Source organism: Malaya genurostris, chromosome 3 (assembly GCF_030247185.1).
Source record: "Malaya genurostris strain Urasoe2022 chromosome 3, Malgen_1.1, whole genome shotgun sequence".
NCBI lineage: Eukaryota > Metazoa > Arthropoda > Insecta > Diptera > Culicidae > Malaya > Malaya genurostris.
The window spans coordinates 141,489,821-141,516,652 of NC_080572.1; the positions used below are offsets into that span (position 1 = coordinate 141,489,821).

The window sequence follows — 26,832 nt, forward strand, 5'->3', positions numbered from 1 at the left end:
TTCAGAAATTGAGTCTGGTCTGTGCTGAACCGAGCTGAACTCTAACTTTTCACTTAATTCTTCAGCAATTGAGTCTGGTCTGTGCTGAACCGAGCTGAACTCTACTTTTCACTTAATTCTTCAGAAATTGCGTCTGGTCTGAGCTGAACCGAGCTGGACTCTACTGAACTGAGCTCAACTGAACTGAACTCAACTGAACTGAACTCAGCTGACTACTAACTTGTCTACGGGCCGACGCCCGAGACTAACGGATATTTTCCGCGCACTCTGAGACTGAACTCTGATTTTTTCCCGACTAGTGGTTTTTATGTTCCTAACATTTCACTAGCTGTTCGGCCTAAACCCGAGACCATCGTGAACGTTACCGCGGTTGTCCGTGAAATTTCTTTGTTTACGCAGAGCACCTCAGTGTCGCGTAAACAAAAAACACCTCAGCAACCCCGAGCACATTCCAAGAGCGCGTAAACAAAAACTGCTGCGCCAATGCAAACCAGCAATACAGCAAATTTGCTAAGGACGCTGCAAGAGTGAGCTTGACATTTTCTCCGAGTGGTGTGAAATTAATAAAATGACGCTAAATATCAGCAAATGCTCGATTATCACCTTCACACGAAAAAAAACATCTATTCGTTTCAATTATAGTCTTCGAGGATCAGTGATTGATAGAGTCAATTGTGTCAAAGATCTTGGCGTTCTTCTCGACGAACAATTGAATTACAAGCAGCATATTTCGTACATCGTGGCAAAGGCTTCTCGTTGTTTAGGATTTGTCATGAGAACCGCTAAGCACTTCACAGATATATACTGTTTGAAATCTCTCTACTGCTCGCTTGTACGGTCAACACTCGAATATTGTTCGTCAGTATGGAACCCTCACTTTCATAATAAAGCTTTAAGACTTGAATCAATACAGCGCAGATTTGTTCGTTTCGCTCTTCGTCGTTTGCCCTGGAATAACCCTCACCAGCTGCCTAGTTATGAAAGCCGTGGGATGATTATCGGACTCGATACTCTACAAGTACGCCGAGATCTGTTCCGTGCAATGCTGATTGCCGATATTTTGACGAACAATATTGATTGCCCTGCACTACTTTGTCAAATCAACATCAATGCTCGTTCTAGAGCTCTTCGCAACAACAACCTCGTCAGAATGCCTCTACGTCGTACTAACTACGGAATCAACGGTGCCGTTATTGGATTGCAGCGAACCTTCAATGGCGTATATATGGGATTTGATTTCCATTTTTCTCGTAGCAGAATAAAAGCGATTTTTTTGAATATTCTTAGAAATAATCATTAGGACTTTAGTTTGTCTGTTGATTAAAATATATATAAATAAATAAAAAAAAATTGAGCCCCGTACATCGAGAGTGTTGATTCATTAGGAGATTATGCCAGGAGAGCCAAACAATAAATGAAGCATTCACAGTTTTAAAGGCTAAATTCTCAGTAAAACTGACCTCTAGGGCAGTTGAATATGAGATGAGTTCCAAACGGCAAAACCATAGAACAATCACCGAGTTTGGAACTGAAATAGAAAATTTGGCAACGAAACTTGCCGCTGCTCATGTATCACAGGGTACATTTGTATTGGAGGCGGCCGCTGCCAATATAGACCAAACAGTGGCAGTAAAATCCTTTGTCGATGGATTGCAGAATCCAACAACACAATTTTTGTTGCGGACTAGAAACCCCAACAATTTAAATAAAGCGATATCAGACGCTTTAGAATTTAATCCAGAGGCGCCCAAAGCTAAAAATGAAACAGCTATGTGGTGCCATTTCAAAAACAATCGTGGGAATAATAGAAATTGGAGAGGCCGTTTCTCAGGATTTCAAGAAAATAGAGGAACACGCCGTGGTTGCGGAAATTTCAACCGTGGAAACTCGCAACAAACATACAATAACAACCGAGGAAATCGGGGAACCCTAAATAGCAGCAACAACAACAATGCTAATCGAAACAATAACCGTAATAGACAATCACATGCAGCAGCAAATGTTGCAGAGCAAACAGAAAGAGGTAGAGTCAACGCGGAGAACGAAGAAGCTAATGTGGTAGAAGAGCTTTTTCGTTAATTCCCGGAAAGGATTACACTTACAGGATTAAATTTCACTTGTTACAAAATCAAACCCAACTTGTAGTCGATAGTGGAGCGAGTTGCTCTCTTATTTCACAGGACATACTCCCAAATCATGTACAAATAAAAAGACATGATCTTATAAAAATAAGAGGAATAAATTGACAAGTAACTTCTTACGGAAGTCATTGCGTCGCAATAACAGTACGTTTACTTCCAAGTTCCTCGACACATACACGGATTATTAGGATCCGATTTTTTCAGGAAATATCAAGCAAACATAAACTACGAAAGTAGTATAATTACTTCACACACTGAGAATAAAGAATGTATTGATGTATGACGTATGTACCAATCTTATCAGATGAAATTGTATATACAAATGAAACCAATGAGCGTGTAATTCTTAATAAGGAAATATCACCTAATATGTACATTGCAAACAGTATCCTAAACGTTAGCGACAATAGACTACCAACAAGAATTTTAAGGTACGACCCATCTAGAATCGTAAAATTTTTTCGGGAATTTATGCTGGATCATTTAGAAAAGAATGAAAAAGTTATGATTCCTGAAATTTGTAAAAAATATAATATTCTTTGTGTTAAAAATGATACCTTAACAACTACAAAAGTATATTATGCTACGCTACGAAACCATATAGATTATCTATTTCACAAAAAGAAGAAATAAATAAATTAAAAACATGTTAAAAGACAATACGATTGACGAGGCTAAATCCGAATGGAACAGCCCCCAGTTATTAGTACCTAAAAAGTCGAGTGATGACAATAAAAAATGAAGATTGGGTATTGATTACAGAAAAGTATTACAATATTACAATTGGTATTAGTATTACCATTACCAAACATTGAGGAAGTGATTGATTCCCTCGCAGGAACAAAATATTTATCCCATTTAGATCAAATGATTAGACTACCTATGGGTCTAAAAATAAGTCGGTCAACTTTTTCTAGGCTCATGACAGTAGCTGTGTCAGGTTTAAATTTAGAAAAATGTCATATATTTAGACGACATTATAATTTTTGGAAAAATAATTCAAGACCACAATCGAAATTTAATTAAGGGTATTTAAGCGATTGCGATTAACAAACCTTAAACTTAATCCGCTAAAATGCAATTTTTTACAAAAAGAACTAATATACCTTGGACACTACATATCTTCTGAAGGAATCAAACCGGATCCTCAGAAGGTATCATGTATAAAAGAATGACATTTACCTAAAACAGCAGAAGACGTCAAAAGATTTGTTGCTTTTGCTAACTATTATAGAAAACATATAAAAAAAATCTGTATACCCTTAAATCTTTTAACTAGAAAAAATACATATTTCAAATGGAGTAGAGAATGTCAAACGGCATTTGATACCTTTAGAGAAAAATTTATAACACCATCAATTTTAGATTTTCCCAATTTTAGAACACATCCATAATGCATACTGACGCTTCAGTAAAAGCATTTGGAACTGTACTGAGCAATAAAATAATCAGCAAACCTATTGCATTCGCAAGTAGAACTTTAAATAAAGCAGAGTGTAACTATGGTACGGTGTAAAAAGATTTATTAGCAATAGTATGGTCAATCAAACACTGCAGACCATATTTATATGGAAGAACATTCGAGATATATACAGATCATAGACATTTAGTGTATCTCTCTACGATGAATAACCCTTCGAGTCGTCTAACAAAATTGAAACTCGCACTTGAAGAACACGATTTAACGGTATTTTATAAGAAAGGAGTTGGGAATGTGGTAGCGGACGCGTTATCACGAGTATCAATATTCGAACTTAAAAATTTATCAACAGAAGCGATGCTAGCTCGAAAAACAATATGGTAACAACACAGAGTACTTCAGGAACTGATCAACCAGAAGTACCATAACCTGAATATGTCGAATTAAAAGCCTGTCAGAATGAAGAAAAACTAATTTTGTCCAAAGAAAAAATAATAGTATCGCAAATTAAAAGTCTTATTCAATTACGAGGAATAATGACGAAAATAGCGGATTTGTGCAGAAGAATGGGAAAGGACTCTTTCCTGGTCGTCAAATGGTGAGATAACTAAGTCCTCACAAGTTCCTATCTCATGCCTCCCCGAGCGTATATGATGACATTTGGTCAATAGAACGGCGTCGACTGGGTGCTATCGCCTTCTGCGTTAGTAGCAGAATGAGAGTGCGAAATGGCTTGTAGTTTGAAGCTCATCCTAAAGTGCAATATTTATGGTAGTATATTGCCACGTGTGGTTCTGTTGTTTGTTGCATTATTTGTTATATATTGAATTGAATTATATTACATTGTATTATATATTATTAATATTATTATTATTACTATTATTTTTATTATTATTATTATTATTATTATTTTTATTATTATTATTATTATTATTATTATTATTATTATTATTATTAATATTATTATTATTATTATTACTATTATTATAATTATTATTGTGATTAACAAAGAAATATAATATTTCCTGCAGTACTGCGACGAAAGAAGAGCATAACTCACACTGCGACATTAACTGTTATACATTGTATCATAGCATATTATTTCATATAGTATCTTCTGTTATGTTATATTATGTTGTATTGTATTATACTGCATTGCATTATATCATATTATATTGTATTATGTTATAGTATATTGTTAGAATATATTGTGTAATGTTATATTATAATGTGCCTTATTATATTATATTATACTGTGTTATATTATGTTATATATTACTACATTACATTATTTTATATTATGTTATATCACAGAGAACAGATATCCAACAGACATTCATATGTGCAAAGTCTAGTATGTGAATCGAACCCAGGCGGGCTGCGTGAAAGGCATCGACTATCCCATCACGCTATACCCGTCCCCGTTTGTAGTATACTGTATTGCATTAAATTATGTTATATTATATTATGATATATTGTGTTATGTTTAATGAATTATATATTATATTGTACTGTATTATACTATATTTTTTATTATTTTATATTATATTATAAAGGGTGATTTTTTAAGAGCTTGAGAACTTTTTTAAACAATAAAACGCATAAAATTTGCAAAATCTCATCGGTTCTTTATTTTAAACGTTAGATTGGTACATGACATTTACTTTTTGAAGATAATTTCATTTAAATGTTGACCGCGGCTGCGTCTTAGGTGGTCCATTCGGAAAGTCCAATTTTGGGCAACTTTTTCGAGCATTTCGGCCGGAATAGCCCGAATTTCTTCGGAAATGTTGTCTTCCAAAGCTGGAATAGTTACTGGCTTATTTCTGTAGACTTTAGACTTGACGTAACCCCACAAAAAATAGTCTAAAGGCGTCAAATCGCATGATCTTGGTGGCCAACTTACCGGTCCATTTCTTGAGATGAATTGTTCTCCGAAGTTTTCCCTCAAAATGGCCATAGAATCGCGAGCTGTGTGGCATGTAGCGCCATCTTGTTGAAACCACATGTCAACCAAGTTCAGTTCTTCCATTTTTGGCAACAAAAAGTTTGTTAGCATCGAACGATAGCGATCGCCATTCACTGTAACGTTGCGTCCAACAGCATCTTTGAAAAAATACGGTCCAATGATTCCACCAGCGTACAAACCACACCAAACAGTGCATTTTTCGGGATGCATGGGCAGTTCTTGAACGGCTTCTGGTTGCTCTTCACTCCAAATGCGGCAATTTTGCTTATTTACGTAGCCATTCAACCAGAAATGAGCCTCATCGCTGAACAAAATTTGTCGATAAAAAAGCGGATTTTCCGAATGGACCACCTAGGACGCAGCCGCGGTCAACATTTAAATGAAATTATCTTCAAAAAGTAAATGTCATGTACCAATCTAACGTTTAAAATAAAGAAACGATGAGATTTTGCAAATTTTATGCGTTTTATTGTTTAAAAAAGTTCTCAAGCTCTTAAAAAATCACCCTTTATTATATTATATTGTATTATGCTCAAGTATATCAACAACGGGGAGGGGCAGGGAGTGCATCAGTGTATCTTACAAGTGAATGACTGGATGATGGAGTGGATTGCCAACCTGAGTCACGGGGGGGAAGCTTTGGGTTTTTCCCTGAAGGTCTGAAACTAGCAAGATGCACCATTCTAACAAACAAACCATCAGGCGGGTTTAAGCTGGTACAGCGAAATTCTTTATTATATGGCCGGATGTTCTTGCTGGAAGGCGCCGGGTCCTCAAAAATAATAAATAATATATAAATGGTAAAGAAATCACTGACAGCAAACAAAAAGATATAATAATAAATGACTATCACGTATTACCTTCAACAAGTCATGCCGGGATACGAAAAACCATAAAAACTATTCAACAAGAGTTTATATGGAAAGTTTTAACAAAAGATGCAGAAAATACAGCACTCAGTGCATTTGATAAACTTTATTTATATCTTGTTGGGCCCCTAATTCCAGATAATGAAGGGAATTCGCTGAAACGTCGAGATAACATCATATTGCAACGTTTCATGCAATGGAAAGGTTTTTGGAATGTTATATTTCGAAAAATTCCAAATTTCCAGCCAATTTTTTTCAAAAGGAAATTTTTGAGGTACCTAAACTTTTGAGCACTACCGCTAAACGAAATTAGAGAAAACTCCTAAATATTAGATTCCTAATATATATTAAACCCTTAACTATGGTTTCCTTAAAAATTTGAAAATTGTCGTCGATGATACTGTGGTGGATACAGGCCCGCTTCAATCGCCAGAATAAATAAATATTAACAACGCAATGTGAACTTACAAAAAAAATCACTGCAACACCAATAAAAACTAAAACCACAAATACGGTTGCGAAAGCATTCGTAGAAAACTTCATCCTAAATTTCGGGATACCAAAAGAAATAGCTACAGACCGTGGCACGGAGTTTGTATCAAAGATTTTTTCAGAAGTATGTAACTTACTGAAAATAGACCAAATACATTCTTTGGCATACCATCATCAATCAATAGGAGCATTAGAAAATTCACACAAATCTTTTGAAAACTTCTTAAGAATAAACAGCGGAAATCTTTTAATAATAATATGTAATACTACAATACATTTAGGAACAGATAGTACACCGTTCGATATAGTTTTTGAGAAAATATGTTCAATACCACTAAACATTGAAGATAATGAAACCATCCAACCATTATGTGATGTTGATGATTACTCAAAAGTCTTGAAACAGAAATTACAATTTACCCAAATAGAAACAAAAAGAAGACTTCTGAATTCAAAACAAAAAAGGTGCAATACTTACAATGAAAATAAACCTCAAAGTATACAGACCAGTACAATTAGTGTTGGTGAAAAATGAAACAAGAAGTAAGTTAGACAAAATCTTAATTGGTCCCTTTCCGGTAGTGTCGGAAACCAACAAAGCAAAGCCTTGGTATTACATTCCTGTAGTGGAATTTGACCTTCTGTTTCAACAGACTTCTCAGCCGATTCAGAGTGTACAGAGCCATTGCATAACTGGTGCTACGATTCTACTGACACTACAAATCCTTCCAGGTCGGGGCTCGAACATACGATGACTGGTTTATAAGACCAGTGACTTATGCATTGAACCGCCAACCCGGGACAATCGGAAACCAACAGCAATGTAGAAATAAGAATAGGAGATCAAACAGACAATGTTCACAACGATAGAGTTAAACCATATTTGACAAGAACGAATGTTGAACAATAACCACTACAACTAGTGGGATGTAATGAGATTGTGGAACTGCAGATATATTACTTTACGTGCAACAATTGTACGGTTAAACAGGGTAAGAATTGCCTAGTTTTTTCGCGGAAGGTGTATGAAGGTTGTACAGTCCCCTGACAACAGCAAGACGTGTGGTGGATGAAGTTTGAATATTTGATATACCTACAAACACATCTATTTAAATTTATTAAATACTTTTTATGAGAACTTATTATAATATAAATTTAAAATAACCAAAGTTATTATTATTCATAATATTAAATTAACACATATGACAGGTAGTTATAAGATGGGTTACAAAAAAATCATATTCAAAGACACAAATTTTTCTAAAAAAAGATAAGGCGTGTGGTGGATGACTTAAACCCTGTGCGCAACAATGTAGTTCGATACCGCTAAACCGGCAACGGTTGTTTATGCTGAATAACATAAACAACTTGAGTCAGTCATACCACCCCGATAGGACCACTCGATACCAAACGATGCTAATCTTAAAGTCGGAGTCAATGTTAGACCATCAACCTAGAAAGTTCAGTTAGGTTCAAATGAATGGTCCTGTGGTCCCATACAAAATTTCAGAATTTCATCCGGATCCGGAAATATAGGGTAAAGTGTCTTAAAACAGGTTTTTAATTGACGATCAGCTTCGTATTGTGAAGAGTAAAGTATTTTAATGCGAGAAATATTTATATTTATAATACATCCCGATTTGTGCAGACTCATGCATAAACACATAAGTTTAGCGATCTCGACGAATTGCGTTGAATGGTATATGACTCGGTTGAAACACATGAGAAAGTAAAGGTTTTTTGTAATAAAGTCGAAGATGCTTATTTATTAATGATTTACCTGTTTTTATTTACAGGTAATATTTTATGATTCCGATTGGAATCCTACGGTTGACCAACAAGCAATGGATCGTGCTCATCGTTTAGGCCAAACAAAACAAGTCACTGTATATCGTTTGATCTGTAAAGGTACAATTGAAGAGCGAATACTCCAGCGTGCCAGAGAAAAAAGTGAGGTATTTGTTAATTTTCTAATTTATTTGTTTTCGTATGACATAATAATATTAGAGTGTGGCGGGAGGTGATTTTGATTTGATATCGAATGTCTAAGAAATTTTTGTTTGACAAAATCAACTCTCTCGAAATCAAAAATTTATTCTTGATTTTAAATATTTTGAAATTCGCTGGAACGTCCAGATAACATCATATTTCAACGTTTCATGCAATTGAAAGGTTTTTGGAATGTTATATTTCGAAAAGTTCCAAATTTCCAGCCAATTTTTTTCAAAAGTAAATTTTTGAGGTACCTAAACTTTTGAGCACTACCGCTAAACGAAATTAGAGAAAACCTCTTAATATTAGATTTCTAATATATATGTTAACCCATAACTATGGTTTCCTTAGCAGGATCATGTGAACGTTGATATTGTCGTCGACGAACATTCTTCAACATTGAATGAGCAGTTGAAAATTGTCGTCGATCGACGAACATTCTTCAAACGAATGAGCAGTTGGAAATTGTCGTCGATGATACTGTGGTGGATACGGGCCCGCTTCAATCGCTAAAATAAATAAACATTATCGAAACCTCCGACGCAGCATAAGGCGCGATCATTGCCACCGACTGTACGGTGACCGTTTATGCTGACGCGCTAAAAAGGGTCACGTAGCCACCGCCCGAGCAGGACCTAGCTTTAAGGAAAACGATTTGGAATAAAGAGTTCGAAAACTACGCTTTACTTGTACGGTCTTAATTCAATTAACTAACGAAGTCCATGTGCCGAATCGGCCATACCCAGAAAGAACAGATTTTTCATGGCGATTCTTTGCCATTCGTGGAGTGATCGAATCTATTAACTGACATTAGAAACGAGATTTGATCAGTGTTCTCCGCCACCAATCTAAACAAACAGCATAGCAATGATAGCGTACCGCGAGTGACCATAGCAATATAAAGCGTTTAAAAAGGAATTGATTAGTGTTCTTCACCACCAAACTAACAAAACTGCATACACTGATGGCGTACCGCTAGTGACGACGATTTATAATTAGTGGAATAACAGAATCGTGGTTATCAATAAACCAGAATTAACTAATGAGAAGTGCGGTACTTTAGAATCGAAAAAAAAGAAGAAAAACCACAAAAATATCATGGCAACGAAAAGAAACTACAACGAGGAACTAGTGAAGCAGTGAACAGACTTTATGGACAGAGAAATGAAATACTGGCAAAGGCACCAAAGTAAACGCAACCCAGCAAGCAAGGAGGAAATTCAAGCAAAATATGCACTGTTGAGTGCGTGTCTCAACCAGGGATGTCAGGATTAATCTGTGTTACACAGATTTTGAGTTTTGTGCACAGATTTTAAAAGTGACACAGATTTTTGAATAAAACACAGATTTTCACAGATTATGGTAATCGAATAGAGTTTAGCACCAAAAAGTACAGAGCGTGTTGGTAGTGAGACCGTTTTTTTTTTTTCCTCACTAAACGGTCACCTGAAATGTAACGGAAAACGGGTGGTGAGACCTTTTTTTTTTTTTTTTTTGCTCACTAAATTTGATTTTGAACTCTTATTGGAGTACGGAAAACGATCACAGATTTTCACAGACAGGTTTTAGGTCTCAACCCAGGCGCAGGTGCTGCCTTACGCGAGAATAGTAACACGCTGAAGGAAGACCTCATGTGGGCGTATCGGGATGTGGTGTACGCCATAGAAGCCTACCAGAGAGAAATGGACATGGCCATAACGGGGAACCCGTTGAGCTAAGTACCAACAAAAAGAAATAATAATGATATATAATTACGTTCTTGGTTCGCGGGAGCAAGATTAAAAAAACTTATTTTATTATTATTATTAACAAAGGAACCTTCTTTGTACACTTCTGATAACTGAAAACTGCCTAAGCTTCCTGCCGTTAACCTAACCTGTTGGGAACAAGGCTGATGATACAGATAATGCGATTGTCCAACAGTTGATGATTCATTAGTAGGTTGTGTAGAGCGCCTTGCATAACTTGTGGTTCTTCGAAGATTTCTTTTGTTGTGAATTGTTTATTCATAATTGTTATGGTACAATTTGAGAATGTTATTAGGAGATTTCCTTTTAATGGTCTATTGTCTGGACCACAGTCGGATTTCAGCTCGTTGTTACGCGTAATTAGAAGCTGGTTGTTTCTGATGAGTTTTACTTGGGTATCGGATTCGCTTTTGGTTATACAGTGGCTTTGCATTCCGTTGATAATGGGATAAATGCAATTGTCTTGGAACTTTTCGATGAATGTGCTTTCGTAGTCTTCTGGTTTTCTTGTTGTAAAAAGTTCTTTTCCATGTTTGATGAGGTGAATTGGATGGTTTTGATAACTGTGTTGTTGTAGTTTAATGCGAAAATACGGATTATGTCCGATTCCTTTTCCTGTAGTTTTGGAATATGTAGGATGTACAAAAGTGTGTCCTTGCTAGTAGCTATTTTGGGTGTAACATAGGTAAGCGCTTCGTCTGGGATGTCTACTGTGACTCCTTGGTTTTGTAGTATTTGTTTGATAGTGTTAACTTCTTTGAATGATAACATTTTACTGTTGGCTGTTGCAGTTTTCGATAATAGTATCGCGTCCTGGATGTCTAGTAGTATTTTGTTTATTGTGTCTACGTTCAAGATCAGCGTAATTGTATCTAGTTCGGTGAGAACTAGCTGGTTGGAGTGGTAGTTTTTTGCTATGCTATTTATAGCGTTTGTTAATTGTTGAATTCTTTGACCCAGTTGCTCGTTGACCGTGTACTGCCTATTATTTTCGTCTATTAGTTTGTTCAGTGTTGTGTTGATTATCCTTAAGTCCTCTGCATCCGGGTTGCCGGCGATCCATTTCCACGTACTCCCTAGTGTGTACTATCTCTTGAATCTGTGGTTTGTTTCTGGTCTGATCTGATAGAAATTACTATATGTATCCCTAATCTTATGTTTTGCTATGTTTTTCAGAGTGTTGTTATCTGAGATCTTTTTGTATGCTATGTTGGTCAATGTTTGAATAGTACTGTCTAGATTTGTTAAGTTTATAGGATGTATAATTTGGTTGGTAAACGACTGGACAATGCGTAATTCAAGCCCCAGTGTGGCTCTTAGCCTCTTGTCCAGTAATTCCTATCCCTACCTCCCCGCGGTGCCGGCTGGGGTACGAGCAACCATAGGAAAGATCGGGTAACCAACCCCGGTGGGACCTTGGTCGTATGCTGACAGGGAAGGGGGTCCTCTTTAGAGGATGTCGGAGCGTCTGTACTCCATGTTAGGATCGGCTTCAAACAGCGTCTGTTCTGGTATCCAGCGGCTGAGTATGAAATGCTGTACTCCGTCCAGCTAAATCGAAGGTGGCAACCCAACCAACGGGATCGTCCTAGTGCTAGTTGGGACGTCAAACAGAGCAAGCACGATGATCCTCCGGCTAGACAGGGGGTTGGCGTAGGCCTAATAAGCCGCCTGTAAAACATCTATTGCAAATAATATAGGAGAGAATACGACCCGGAACAATCGGCATAGACCCACGTGACGAAATATGGACTACGATTGGAAACTTGGAACATGGAACTGCAAGTCTTTAGGTTTCGCAGGCTTCGACAGGATAATAATACGACGAACTAAATCCTCGCAGTTTCGACGTCGTAGCGCTGCAGTAGATTTTTTTGGATGGGACAGAAGGTGTGGAAAAGCGGACATCGAGCGGCTATCTTCAACCATAGCTGTGGCACAACGAACGAGCTGGGAACTGGCTTTATAGTGCTGGGCAAAATGCGTCAGCGAGTGATTGGGTGGCAGCCGATCAACGCTAGGACGTGTAAGTTGAGAAATTTAAAGGCCGTTTTTTCAATTACAGCATCATCAACGTGCACTGCCCACATGATGACGAGAAAGAAGCGTTCTACGTGCAGCTGGAACAAGCCTACGACGGCTGCCCACGCAGAGACATAAAAATTGTCATCGGTGACATGAATGCCCGGGTAGGAAGGGAGGCAATGTACCGACCGGTAATCGGGCCGAACAGCCTGCCACGGTGTGTCAACTTTGCGGCCTCCCGAGGAATGGTAGTCAGAAGCACGTTCTTTCCCCGCAAGGATATCCACAAAGCTACCTGGAGATCACCTGACTAACAAACCGAAAACCAAATCGACCACGTTTTGATCGACGGAAATTTTTTCTCGGACATAAACAATGTTCGCACCTACCGTAGTGCGAATATAGATTCGGACCACTACTTGGTTGCTGTATGCATGCGCTCAAAACTTACGACGGTGGCTACCCAACGTCGCGGTTTAACATTGCGTGGCTCCGGGATGCTGAAGTAGCCCAAGATTACGCGCAGCAGTTGGCAGTGGCACTTGGTGCAGCTGGAAAGTCCGTTTTGCCATAGTTAGCACTGCATTAGCAACGCTAGGTACGGCGGCTCCGAACGAAAGGAACGACTGGTTCGACGACGATTGTGAACAGTTAGTGGCCGAGAAGAATGCACCTTTGGCGAGCAAGCTGCAACACCGGACGAGAAGAGCGAGAATAGACACGAGTGGCACGATTTTCAGAAAGTCCGTCCAGCTACTTGGTTTCGCTGATGATATTGATATTATAAAGGGTGATTTTTTAAGAGCTTGAGAATTTTTTTAAACAATAAAACGCATAAAATTTGCAAAATCTCATCGGTTCTTTATTTTAAACGTTAGATTGGTACATGACATTTACTTTTTGAAGATAATTTCATTTAAATGTTGACCGCGGCTGCGTCTTAGGTGGTCCATTCGGAAAGTCCAATTTTGGGCAACTTTTTCGAGCATTTCGGCCGGAATAGCCCGAATTTCTTCGGAAATGTTGTCTTCCAAAGCTGGAATAGTTACTGGCTTATTTCTGTAGACTTTAGACTTGACGTAGCCCCACAAAAAATAGTCTAAAGGCGTCAAATCGCATGATCTTGGCTGCCAACTTACCGGTCCATTTCTTGAGATGAATTGTTCTCCGAAGTTTTCCCTCAAAATGGCCATAGAATCGCGAGCTGTGTGGCATGTAGCGCCATCTTGTTGAAACCACATGTCAACCAAGTTCAGTTCTTCCATTTTTGGCAACAAAAAGTTTGTTAGCATCGAACGATAGCGATCGCCATTCACTGTAACGTTGCGTCCAACAGCATCTTTGAAAAAATACGGTCCAATGATTCCACCAGCGTACAAACCACACCAAACAGTGCATTTTTCGGGATGCATGGGCAGTTCTTGAACGGCTTCTGGTTGCTCTTCACTCCAAATGCGGCAATTTTGCTTATTTACGTAGCCATTCAACCAGAAATGAGCCTCATCGCTGAACAAAATTTGTCGATAAAAAAGCGGATTTTCCGAATGGACCACCTAAGACGCAGCCGCGGTCAACATTTAAATGAAATTATCTTCAAAAAGTAAATGTCATGTACCAATCTAACGTTTAAAATAAAGAACCGATGAGATTTTGCAAATTTTATGCGTTTTATTGTTTAAAAAAGTTCTCAAGCTCTTAAAAAATCACCCTTTAGTACGCAACTTTGAGAAGATGGAAGATACGTACATCGGACTAAAAGCTGAAGCCAAGCGGATCGGACTAGACATCAATGTGTGAAGACAAAGTACATGAAAGAGCTCGAGAGAATATAACGCCAGCCACGCATTACGAGTTCTGATTGGTGGTGATGAAATTGAAATGGTCGACGAGTTCGTGTACTTGGGCTCACTGGTGACTGCCGATAATGACACCAGCAGAGAAATTCAGAGACGCATATTGTCAGGAAATCGTGCTTACTTTGGACTGCGCAGGATGCTTCGATCGAGCAAAATTCGCCGTCGTACGAAGTTAACTATCTACAAAACGCTGATTAGACCGGTTATCCTCTACGGGCACGAGTCCTGGACAATGCTTGCGGAGGATCAACGCGCACTAGGTGTTTTTGAACGGAAGGTGTTGCGAACCATCTTCGGCGGAGTGCGGATAGAAGACGGTACGTGGAGAAGGCGAATGAATCATGAACTGCACCAGTTGCACCGTCCAAACGGCCAAGGTCGGGCGGTTACGGTGGGCCGGGCATGTTGTTAGAATGTCGGAGAACAACCCGGTTAAAATGATTCTCGATAATGATCCGACCGGTATAAGAAGAAGAGGCGCGCAACGGGCAAGATGGATCGATCAAATTGAGGACGACCTGCGGACCCTTCACAGCTACCGAGGCTGGCGGCGAACAGCCATGAACCGAGTTGAATGGAGACGCCTCCTGTATACAGCAGAGTCCCGCGTGGTCTACGACTGATAGAGTAAATAAGTATAGTTTGAGTGTTCCCTATTTGGATCCTGCATTTTCTTAGTTTCATCATCAAGATAGGCTTCTCGTTCAAGTCTGTGATTCCTTGGTTCTGACATAATGTTCCTGTTACTAAAAATAAGATAGTTATAATTTGCATCTTGGTATTGAATAAAGGAAGAGAAAAAAATTGATACTAGGGTTTGTTGTTTTCTTTTTGTTGAGCTGAAAAGAAGAGAATGCTGGTATTTTGGTTAGTGTAGGCTGCTTTCAGTGGCCGGTTTTGAATTACGTCGTCTCATATAGAAAGGCTATGCAATCACTGTGAAAATCGACTTTTTAACCGAGGCCCGGAGTGCCGAATGTCATATACCATTCGACTCAGCTCGACGAACTGAGCAAATGTCTGTGTGTGTGTGTATGTCCGTGTGTGTGTGTGTATGTGTGCGTGTGTGTATGTAACAAAAATATGCACTCACTTTTCTCAGAGATGGCTAAACCGATTTTCACAAACAAAGATTCAAATGAAAGGTCTCATAGTCCCATAGCCTGCTATTGAATTTCATTCTGATCCGACTTCCGGTTTCGGAGATACAGGATGATATGTACCAAAAAAGTGAAAAAAATATGCACTCATTTTTTTCAGAGATGGCTGAACCGATTTTCACAAACTTAAATTCAAATAAAAGGTATTATGGTCCCATAGCTTGCTATTGAATTTCATTTGAATGTGACTTCCGGTTCCGGAATATATAGTAATATGTGAAAATTTGAGAAAAAGATTACACTCAATTATCTCTGGAACAACTCCACTGATTTTTGCAAACTAAGATTCAAATCAAAGGTTTTCAAATCATTTCATCTGGATTCGACTTCCGGTTCCGGAACTAAAGCGTTATAAGTGTAAAATTACCAATTTTTTAGTATTTTTCCACGAACGATGGTTAAAAACAGGTAGAAATCCCATAAAACTGTCTGATAAATTCTTCTAGTTTGAAGAGCTTGTTAGTTTGTGGGCATGAAAACTTAATTCGGCACTACTGGTCCCCTCTTTTCCTGTTCCGAGAGCACCGAAAGTGGAGAAGAAAAACTCCTAAAACTAAATTCACTTCGATTTCCAAATAATAATAATAATAATAATAATAATAATAATAATAATAATAATAATAATAATAATAATAATAATAATAATAATAATAATAATAATAATAATAATAATAATAATAATAATAATAATAATAATAATAATAATAATAATAATAATAATAATAATAATAATAATAATAATAATAATAATAATAATAATAATAATAATAATAATAATAATAATAATAATAATAATAATAATAATAATAATAATAATAATAATAATAATAATAATAATAATAATAATAATAATAATAATAATAATAATAATAATAATAATAATAATAATAATAATAATAATAATAATAATAATAATAATAATAATAATAATAATAATAATAATAATAATAATAATAATAATAATAATAATAATAATAATAATAATAATAATAATAATAATAATAATAATAATAATAATAATAATAATAATAATAATAATAATAATAATAATAATAATAATAATAATAATAATAATAATAATAATAATAATAATAATAATAATAATAATAATAATAATAATAATAATAATAATAATAATAATAATAATAATAATAATAATAATAATAATAATAATAATAATAATAATAATAATAATAATAATAATAATAATAATAATAATAATAATAATAATAATAATAATAATAATAATAATAATAATAATAATAATAATAATAATAATAATAATAATAATAATAATAATAATAATAATAATAATAATAATAATAATAATAATAATAATAATAATAACAATAATAATAATAATAATAATAATAATAATAATAATAATAATAATAATAATAATAATAATAATAATAATAATAATAATAATAATAATAATAATAATAATAATAATAATAATAATAATAATAATAATAATAATAATAATAATAATAATAATAATAATAATAATAATAATAATAATAATAATAATAATAATAATAATAATAATAATAATAATAATAATAATAATAATAATAATAATAATAATAATAATAATAATAATAATAATAATAATAATAATAATAATAATAATAATAATAATAATAATAATAATAATAATAATAATAATAATAATAATAATAATAATAATAATAATAATAATAATAATAATAATAATAATAATAATAATAATAATAATAATAATAATAATAATAATAATAATAATAATAATAATAATAATAATAATAATAATAATAATAATAATAATAATAATAATAATAATAATAATAATAATAATAATAATAATAATAATAATAATAATAATAATAATAATAATAATAATAATAATAATAATAATAATAATAATAATAATAATAATAATAATAATAATAATAATAATAATAATAATAATAATAATAATAATAATAATAATAATAATAATAATAATAATAATAATAATAATAATAATAATAATAATAATAATAATAATAATAATAATAATAATAATAATAATAATAATAATAATAATAATAATAATAATAATAATAATAATAATAATAATAATAATAATAATAATAATAATAATAATAATAATAATAATAATAATAATAATAATAATAATAATAATAATAATAATAATAATAATAATAATAATAATAATAATAATAATAATAATAATAATAATAATAATAATAATAATAATAATAATAATAATAATAATAATAATAATAATAATAATAATAATAATAATAATAATAATAATAATAATAATAATAATAATAATAATAATAATAATAATAATAATAATAATAATAATAATAATAATAATAATAATAATAATAATAATAATAATAATAATAATAATAATAATAATAATAATAATAATAATAATAATAATAATAATAATAATAATAATAATAATAATAATAATAATAATAATAATAATAATAATAATAATAATAATAATAATAATAATAATAATAATAATAATAATAATAATAATAATAATAATAATAATAATAATAATAAAAATAATAATAATAATAATAATAATAATAATAATTTTTCAACTTCTTTGTATAGACGCCAAACAAAAACTAATCGTACGATATGCGTCAAAAGTTGACAGAATGTGTATAAAAGTGTTGCCAACGTTGAGAGAATAAAAGTTTACCGATTGGACAAGCGCGGGAATTTTAAAATGAAAATTCCGGTTATTTTTTTATCATAAGGTATACCGCTTCGTTTCCCCGTATTCTGTTTTTATTTCGGTTGCCAGACTTCTAGCCGCAAATATTGCCGCGATTGTTTTGATGTGTTGCCTAGCAACGCATTTTGCTATATGCTCCGCCCATACGGGTTGGTTCTCCTCCTTTGTAAATATATACTTCGTGGCATGTGCGGCAATACTTTGCCCGAGCGGCGAGAGGGGTAGTGTTTTTCGGAGCACTTATAAACACACAAATTCCTTTCTTTTACTTTATTTTTCTTCTAATAAAAATTTACAGTGGTTACACTTTACTGTCTTAACTTGCCTACAGCACCTAATTTGGTGCCTGACCTGATCTCTGCGGTAATCACTTCTAACTATTCTTTTCTTAACTACTGCTTTGGCCTGAGTAATGGTATCCAAGTTTGATTACGGTGTTACCCGGTCGCACAAGGAGCATTACTCTTCAGTAAGGTTAAAGAAAATAGCCCTGCCTAAACCAAAAACCGACCCTTTTATACTCCAACCTATGTAACTACCAAAAACCTATACTGATATATATATATATATATATATATATATATATATATATATATATATATATATATATATATATATATATATATATATATATATATATATATATATATATATATATATATATATATATATATATATATATATATATATATATATATATATATATATATATATATATATATATCTGGTAGACTAACTACCACCTATAACTACCTACATGAATTCCCTGCGATCGCGTCGCATATGTACATAATCAATTAATTCGATCGGTTTCTTCTGGCTGATGCAATATATTGAAATAGCCAGCCGTGGGCATTACAATGGCTCAACTGGTCTACTGCCTGTACTAGCTAGATAAAGATTTTTATGGAAAAATTAGGGCTGCTACAGTTACAATGTAAGTGAATGTAAGAATTACTTCTGTATAGTTGATGAATATCGATACACTGTCATCATCGTTATCAGTTATTACTATACTGGTCTACTGTCTGTACTAGATAAAGATTTCTTTGGAAAAAATTAGGGCTGCTGCATGCCCCCTTACTTACTGAGCTGGATGCTACCATCAAGTTGATTGCGCGGGTAATAACTTAACCCGTTATGTTAACTAAATGTAAAACCTAAGATTGCAGTTACAAAAGATTAATTATTTTTTTTTTTTTTTTTGTTTTTTTTTTTGATCCATTCTTTTTTTTTTTTGTTTACATATTTATTTGTGTTTTTTTTTCTGTTTACATATGCACTTTGTTTCATGTAAATATTTGATGACGTTAGCTTCCCTAACCTTATAATGCCGTAGCGTGTGCTTCCATTGCCCGACCCAGTGCAGCCTTGTAGTTGCTTTTGTCTGTACCTTCTCTGTGTAGTGGGGTGATCGAACGGTTGCTAGTCTTGGACTCTGGGTGCCGTGTCATTTCCTCCATGATGGCTCCTTCTTCTCGTCTGGTTCTCATCTCAGTATCCTTCGGTTTGTTGACCATAGTTTAGGAATTAATCGCTGTTTCGTTTGAGTTTTAATTATCATCGAAATTGCTGCATTATTCTGTCCGATGAGTTGAGGCTTCTAGCGCATCTCCAAAAAATGTTACGTCCGGTTTCGTGGTCGCTTTCCCAATGATCATTGAATTCTTTTCCTTTGCTTGTTTATGGCACTCAGTTGAGCTTTGACGATGCCCACTGAATGAAACACGGGGTAGTACCTTGTATTGTTGTGGCACCCCCGCTCAGATCATTTTCGCCGGTGTCGACTGCGTTTACTTCCTTCTTATCTTATTGCGTGTGAGACACGGGATAGCACTTTGGACTGTTGTGGTGCCCCCGCGCATCGTCTTTAACTGTGTTGACTGCGTTTACTTCCTTCTTGTCTTCTTTCGTGTGAGATATGGGATAGCACTTTGGACTGTTGTGCTGCACCCGCGCATCGTCTTTAATTGTGTTGACTGCTTTCTACTTCGATTCGTTGCTATGGTCCCCAACACCGAATATGCGCCTCCTTCCGATTTACTGGCTCTTGTGTTCATATTTCCGACATCTTGATGGGTCCACGGTCCCCTTTGTCTTCGACTTGCCACCGCATTCGACCACACCCTCTCGTTCTCTTAGGTAGCTTTGCTATGCTACCGACATCCTTCCTTCTTGCAAGACCGCGATGAATACGTTGGACGCACACGTTGGCCAGGGCTTTTACCTCTTCTAGGACTAATCTCTTAATAAATCCGCATGCGCATAACTATTAATTGTAACTAACACTCAATTGTTATCATTTCATATCATTTCACTAATGCATTACTTCTACTGAGTTTTAACACAAAATCAGATTTCGTAAACTCATGACTAATTATATATATATATATATTTCCACACAAATCAAATTTCGTAATTTTAATTTTTTTCTTTTTTTTTCGGCAATCGGTATAGTGTTGGCTTCCCCCCCCATCCTGTAAAAGTAGATGTTTTCTTAAAAGTGGTGGCATGCGAAGATTGTTGCATTGTTGTTCCTAAATTATGTATTTCTTTATATATATATATTTTTTTTTCTTTTCCTTTCTCCTCTTTTCTTTTTTTTTTTTTTTTTTTTTTTTTTAAACAACTTTCTTTACATGCCGAATATTACCTCATTTTTCACCTCGTTTGTATTCGTCTTTCGTCCTTTCTTCTAATGAACACTGCATCTAGATTGATGGTCTGCTTGTGACTCCTTCTTCCTGTCGAACGGAGCCTCGTTTTTTTTTTCTTTTTGGCTGTTAAATAGACCTAGAAATATACTTGGATTTGTCTGTTAGTTATCTGTCTAATATATATAGATTTTTGTGGAGCTTATTTAGACATTCTTCTTCATTCATTCTGGGGCGCGCTTCCCTTGTCCAGTCATTCCTTTATACCTTTTTCTTCAATCATTCTCGCACATATGCTGACAGCCCATAAGGATAAACAAAGAATATTCAGATCACTACGATATTTCGAGTGCTTTTGTTTTTAGTTTTCGGTTTTGAGGGTTGCGTGTCTGGGTTTTCTAGTATATTCGCGTCTTTATTCGATTGACCATCAATTTCGCGTGCATGTGTTTCTGCTGTGACCATTCCTACTACCATTGTTTCGACAGTGTTTCTTTCAGTGTTAGTGATACAAGGAATATTTATAGTTTCTTGAGTTTGTTCTTCTTTTACATTTTTCTTGTTTGTGTGGGTCATGTCATTCGATGATCCACTTTTTTCGTTATGCACTATTTTGGTTTTAGTACAACATGAAAACTTTCCTTTGTGGCAGAACGCACATATCGTCGTTACTATACCACATATGATAATTACTGTACTCATCGTAATCCATGGCTGTTCCAGGGGCGCATATATTACATTTTCTAACAGTGTTCGGTGTTCTATTATTCTTTTAACGTCAATACCCAGGTCGAAAAGGCGTTTATTATCAATAAATGTGAAAATCTTATTATCCTTATTTATTACAGGAATAATCTTGTGCTTCCAATTAATCAGGCTTTCCGGTGTGACATCTGTTATATTTTCGAGATATATTGTCTTGTTTCTATTTCGTCCTTGCGAATTTCCTATTTTTACTTCGTCGGTTACCAAGGTCATTCCTTGGTTTAGTTTGATCGCGCCAATTCCAATTATTTCCTTAGTTGTGGTAACATCGTTGTTAATTATGGTTATCTTCTCTTTCGTTGGAGCACTATATATCCATTCATTTGTATGCGCTGATTCGAACCACATTGTGTGATTTAGTTTCATAGTTCTTGCTTCGCATGAGTCTCTTAGGCTTTTATATAATATTTTAGTTATACATTCGTCACTTTCCGCTAGGTTTATCTCGATTTCTTCTAATGAGCAAATTTTCATTCCTTGTATCGCGAAACATTTATTATACGTTCCAATGTCTGTTATGAACCCCCATTCTTTATCTTTCTGCTTAATTATTATGTCTTTCTCTAAATGTATAAACGTCACTAGATTACCTTTTAACTCTGGCGTAACGCTGCCTTTGTATGCTTTGTAGGGCGTTTTTTAATTAGTGGTATTTTTACATTTAAATGTAACATGTGTCGACTGTCTATTTCATGTGATATGTCGAACAACTGGAGCACTTGCGGAGATAAATATCCATCTCGTGTGCGCAAAAATTCCACTGCTTCTGGTAGTGACTTTTCGTATTGTTTCATCTTCGATAGTAGGTTGTCCAGTTCGATTACCTCGGCAATAATGTCCAGCGTACTAGATTCTTCTATCAAGATTTTTAGAAGCATTTCTTGCTTCCGTTGTGTTATTCTAATCCTATTTTGGATAATTGTCCCCATACTATTTAATTTCGTTTCGGTAAGTAATGCCTCTTTCACAACATCTGTGAAATTAATATGATTCCTAATATCTTGTTTTAAGAATTCGCTTTGGTCGTACATTTCTATTGTTTTTTTGTCTATATTGATTAATGACCTATTTACCAGGTCGTATATTGCACTAATACTTCCAGTCTGTTCATAGACGGTTCCTTTTAGCCTTTCCTCATTACCTCGTAGTTTATCCATGTCTATGTCGAGTCTCGACCTGTCATCTGAGTCCATGAGCCCTATTGCACTCCATATACTTCGTCGCTTCCTCAGAGAATATAACGTTCTTATCAAATCACCTTTTTTTTGCAGTTTGTCATTCTCTACACCTAACATTATTTTTATAGCTTCACATGCGCTTTCGTTCAGTGTTTTTGTTAATGTTTCGCATACACTCGTGTATTCTTTGAGTAGATTCCCTATACTGTATCTTTCTGTATCAATCCGCTTTAAGTCTAGACTCACCCTAATATTGAATTTTCCCATGGTAATTTTTGTGTCATCCAGTTCCTCTAATACAAGTTTCGGTAGCGCGCCATTAGGTGGTAATTGTGCCTCGTCATTTTGTTTTTGCTTGGTTTCCGATATGGAATATCCTAGAGCCAGTGTCAATAGTCCAAATATTATAGCACTATCAGATTAGAAATTATAGCTTTATTTAGTTATGTTCGAGAATAGGAGAAAAAAAAATGCTATCACAGGTTCATTGTTCGTATGGTTCGTGTGTTAGGCGCGGTAAAAATTATGTATCATGTGTACTGATCTGAAACTGAGTTCTAGACCACTATAATTTTAGGTTTTTACATCGTTTTTTCAAATGAACGACAATAACAAAAAGGTTTTCTGCGGCCTAATACACATATTCAATTTAGCATGAATCGACATGAATGAATTTTTAACAAAATATCCTTGTGTGTGCAACATAGCAGATTTCAATAAATGCTTCAGCGTTAAATGAACAGCTTAATAGTGAAACTTTTCGTTAAAACACATTTAAGTAGTTTTGAATACGATAACCGAATTAAAATTTTTGTTTGCCAAAACTGGACTTGAACTATCCAGAAAACGTTTAAAGTCATTTTTAGTACAACACCCGGGAAATTAAATGCATGATTGCGTAGAGAACATCATACTTATCGTCCACAACATTGTCTTTGCCTTGTTTATAGCGAATGTCCATTTCGAGTCCCTGTAATTTTAAACGTAGTCGTGTAAGGGTTGGCGAAGTTTCTTTTAAGTGCCATATTGAAATTAGCGGTCTATGATCAGTGTATACAATAAATCTCTGGTTATAAATGAAATGTTTGAAACGGTTCACTGCCCATACAATTGCTAATAATTCCTTTTCGATTGTGTGGTACCTTCTTTCGGCACCTACCAGGCCCCTGCTTGCGTATGCTATTGGTCTTTCAATTGATTTTTCATTTGAAAGTACTGCTCCAAGGGCGTACTCACTAGCATCTGTTGTAATTACGAACACGTCTTTGTAATTTGGTCTTACCAACAGTGCATCTGAAGTTAAAAAATTTCTTAGCTCCTCAAAGGCTTTTTGACACTCGTCTGTCCAAGCAAACTTCACATTCTTTCGCAAGAGATCGTTCAGTGGTTTACGTTTCTCTGCTATATGTGGTATAAATTTTCCATAAAATTTTACTGTCCCTAAAAATGAGCGGACTCCTTTCACAGTCCTGGGCGCCATCATTTCTTTAATAGCCTTAATGTTTTCTTCCGTAGGCCGAATGCCTTCCTTGTCGATTGCATGACCTAAGTATTTTATTTCTGTTCTTAAAATTTGACATTTTTCTGGCTCGACTTTCAAATTATGTCGGCGCAATGCCCTTAAAACTTTACACAAGTTATCGTTATGTTCTTCAATAGTTGAACCAAAAACAATTATGTCGTCCAGGTAGACTATAGCTTTCACATCTTTCATTTCATACAACACAGTGTTCATTAATCGCTGAAAAGTGGATGGACTGTTTCGTAAACCCATAGGCATTCTTGTGAACTCAAAGTGGCCTTTAGGAGTTGAAAACGCTGTCTTGGCAGCATCTTTCGGGTTAATGGGTACTTGATAAAATCCTGATTTTAAATCCAAAGTGGAAAAATATTTACTGTTTCCGAGATTGTCTAAAATCTCGTCGATTAGTGGAATTGGGTATACAAATGGCTTTGTTACTAAATTTAGAGCCCTAAAGTCAACCACAATTCTGTATTTCTTATTGCCAAATTCATCGTCCTTCTTAGGGACACATAAGACTGGTGCATTCCATGGACTCTTACTAGGCCTTATGATACCTTGCCTACGCATTTCTTCAATCTCTTCATTAATATGATTTTTAGTGGCTTCTGGAAACCTGTATTGCCGTTTGTTGATAGGCACGTTTGAAGTGGTTTCGATTTCATGTACCGCTGCATCGGTGATAGTTAATTTATCCCCTTTCAAGTAGAAAACATCGCTATATGTTGCCATGATATTTTCCATGGCGCTAAAAGCCCCCTTTTCCAAATGCTTCAGCTTTAGCACTTCGAGAACTTTTTCTATTCTACCCGATCCTTGTAGTGTCTTAAATTTGTTGTTTTCCACTAAGCTAAGGTCATAGTTGTCTTCTGTGAGAATAGGTTTTTGTTGCTCTGAATTGTTTTCGTCCAATTCGTCTACATCCTTGCATATTGTGGTAAACTTTCCTTTTTTAAAATCTGGTTCATTTATCATTTGTTTGTAATCAAAACCGGCTGTGTCATTCTCATTATTATTCTTGTTATGAACATTGTCATGTACACTATTATATATGTCATAGTTATTTGTTTTGATTTCCGTCTTACCTATTATGTCTACGTTTGCTATAATGAACTCGGTTTGGCAGCTTATGTTATTGGTTTGCGTTTTACTACATATATTTCCTTCAGTTTGACACCCTTTCTCGGTTACCATTGGGTATTGTTTTTCCTTATATATTAGGTTGTTTGTATTTGACTTGCATTCTATATTATCATGAAGCGAATTCTGTGCTCCTGTAATTTTCTGATTATGGCCTTCTGCTTGTCGCTCCGTATCTCCCATAGCATATTGTAGCCATTTTGGTATCGGCTTTGCTTCCATGCTAAATACAATTTGATTTTCTTGCAAGATTATCTTGCCATTTTGGATATCTATATTAGTAACGTGCTTATTTATAAAGTTCATTCCAAGGATGCCTGCAAATCCTAATTCCTCGACGACGTCAAATTTTATTCTAAATTTTAGGTTATCTATTAAAAAGTCTGCTTCTGTAGTACCGAGGCTAATTCGCGGGATATTCATTACTCCTGTGTAATGAATTTGTTCTTTAATATTTATTCTGGATGCACCTATCTCTTCCGCGCATCTTCTGCTTATTAGGTTAGAACTAGCGCCGGTATCAATTAGGAATTTTTTCTTAATGTTAGGTCTCGTTGTGGTTCTCATTTCAATTTCGTATGCGTTGAACCAATTTCTTGTCAATGAATGGCTTATAGTATTTGCTTCTCGAGTTTTACTCGAACTTCTTTCTCTGTTTGAAAGATCCGTCATTCTTTCCAATTGGTGGTCAATTTGTTCCACCTTGCTTTGTATTTTCTTAATTACATTCCATGTGTTATACTTTTCATGGGGTGTTCGGTTCTCTGTCAACTCATACGCCCCATAATTTAGTTTTTTCGATAGTTGGATTGTTGATTGTTATATCTTCTGACGTTATTCTGCGTGCTATCTTGGTGTCTAACCTGTTGATCGTAGTTTCTGCCATCGTACCTTCTTGCGGGAGACTGGTCTCTATACATCATTTCTCGATTTCTGTCTTCTCGCCATGTTCTGCCCTCAGCTTGGTTATTCACGCTCTGGTTTCGTACTTGATATCTTTCGTCTTGACGATTATATTGACGTCTGTTATCATCTCGGTTTCCGTAGTTATTCCGATAATTTGGCATCAAGCGTCCGGATTCTCTATACTGGTTACCGCGGTTTTCGGGTTCTCGATAATACCTCCTATTATCGTTTGATCGACTTCCGCCA

At 34.8% G+C, this 26,832-nt stretch overlaps 1 protein-coding gene across 2 annotated transcripts in view; it reads left to right on the forward strand.

Moving 5' to 3' along the window:
• LOC131439574 (chromatin-remodeling ATPase INO80) overlaps positions 1–26,832 on the forward strand; it is a 530,048-nt gene that overhangs the window by 210,928 nt on the left and 292,288 nt on the right. The window contains exon 9 of one of the 2 annotated variants that reach the window (XR_009231141.1): positions 8,688–8,841. Coding sequence is in view for 1 of the 2 variants with exons in the window: in XM_058610750.1 (XP_058466733.1) it covers positions 8,688–8,846 (159 nt within the window). In the remaining variant the exon portion in view is untranslated. Of the gene's footprint in view, positions 1–8,687; positions 8,847–26,832 lie in introns of both variants that reach the window. The other variant, XM_058610750.1, reaches the window with a different exon arrangement.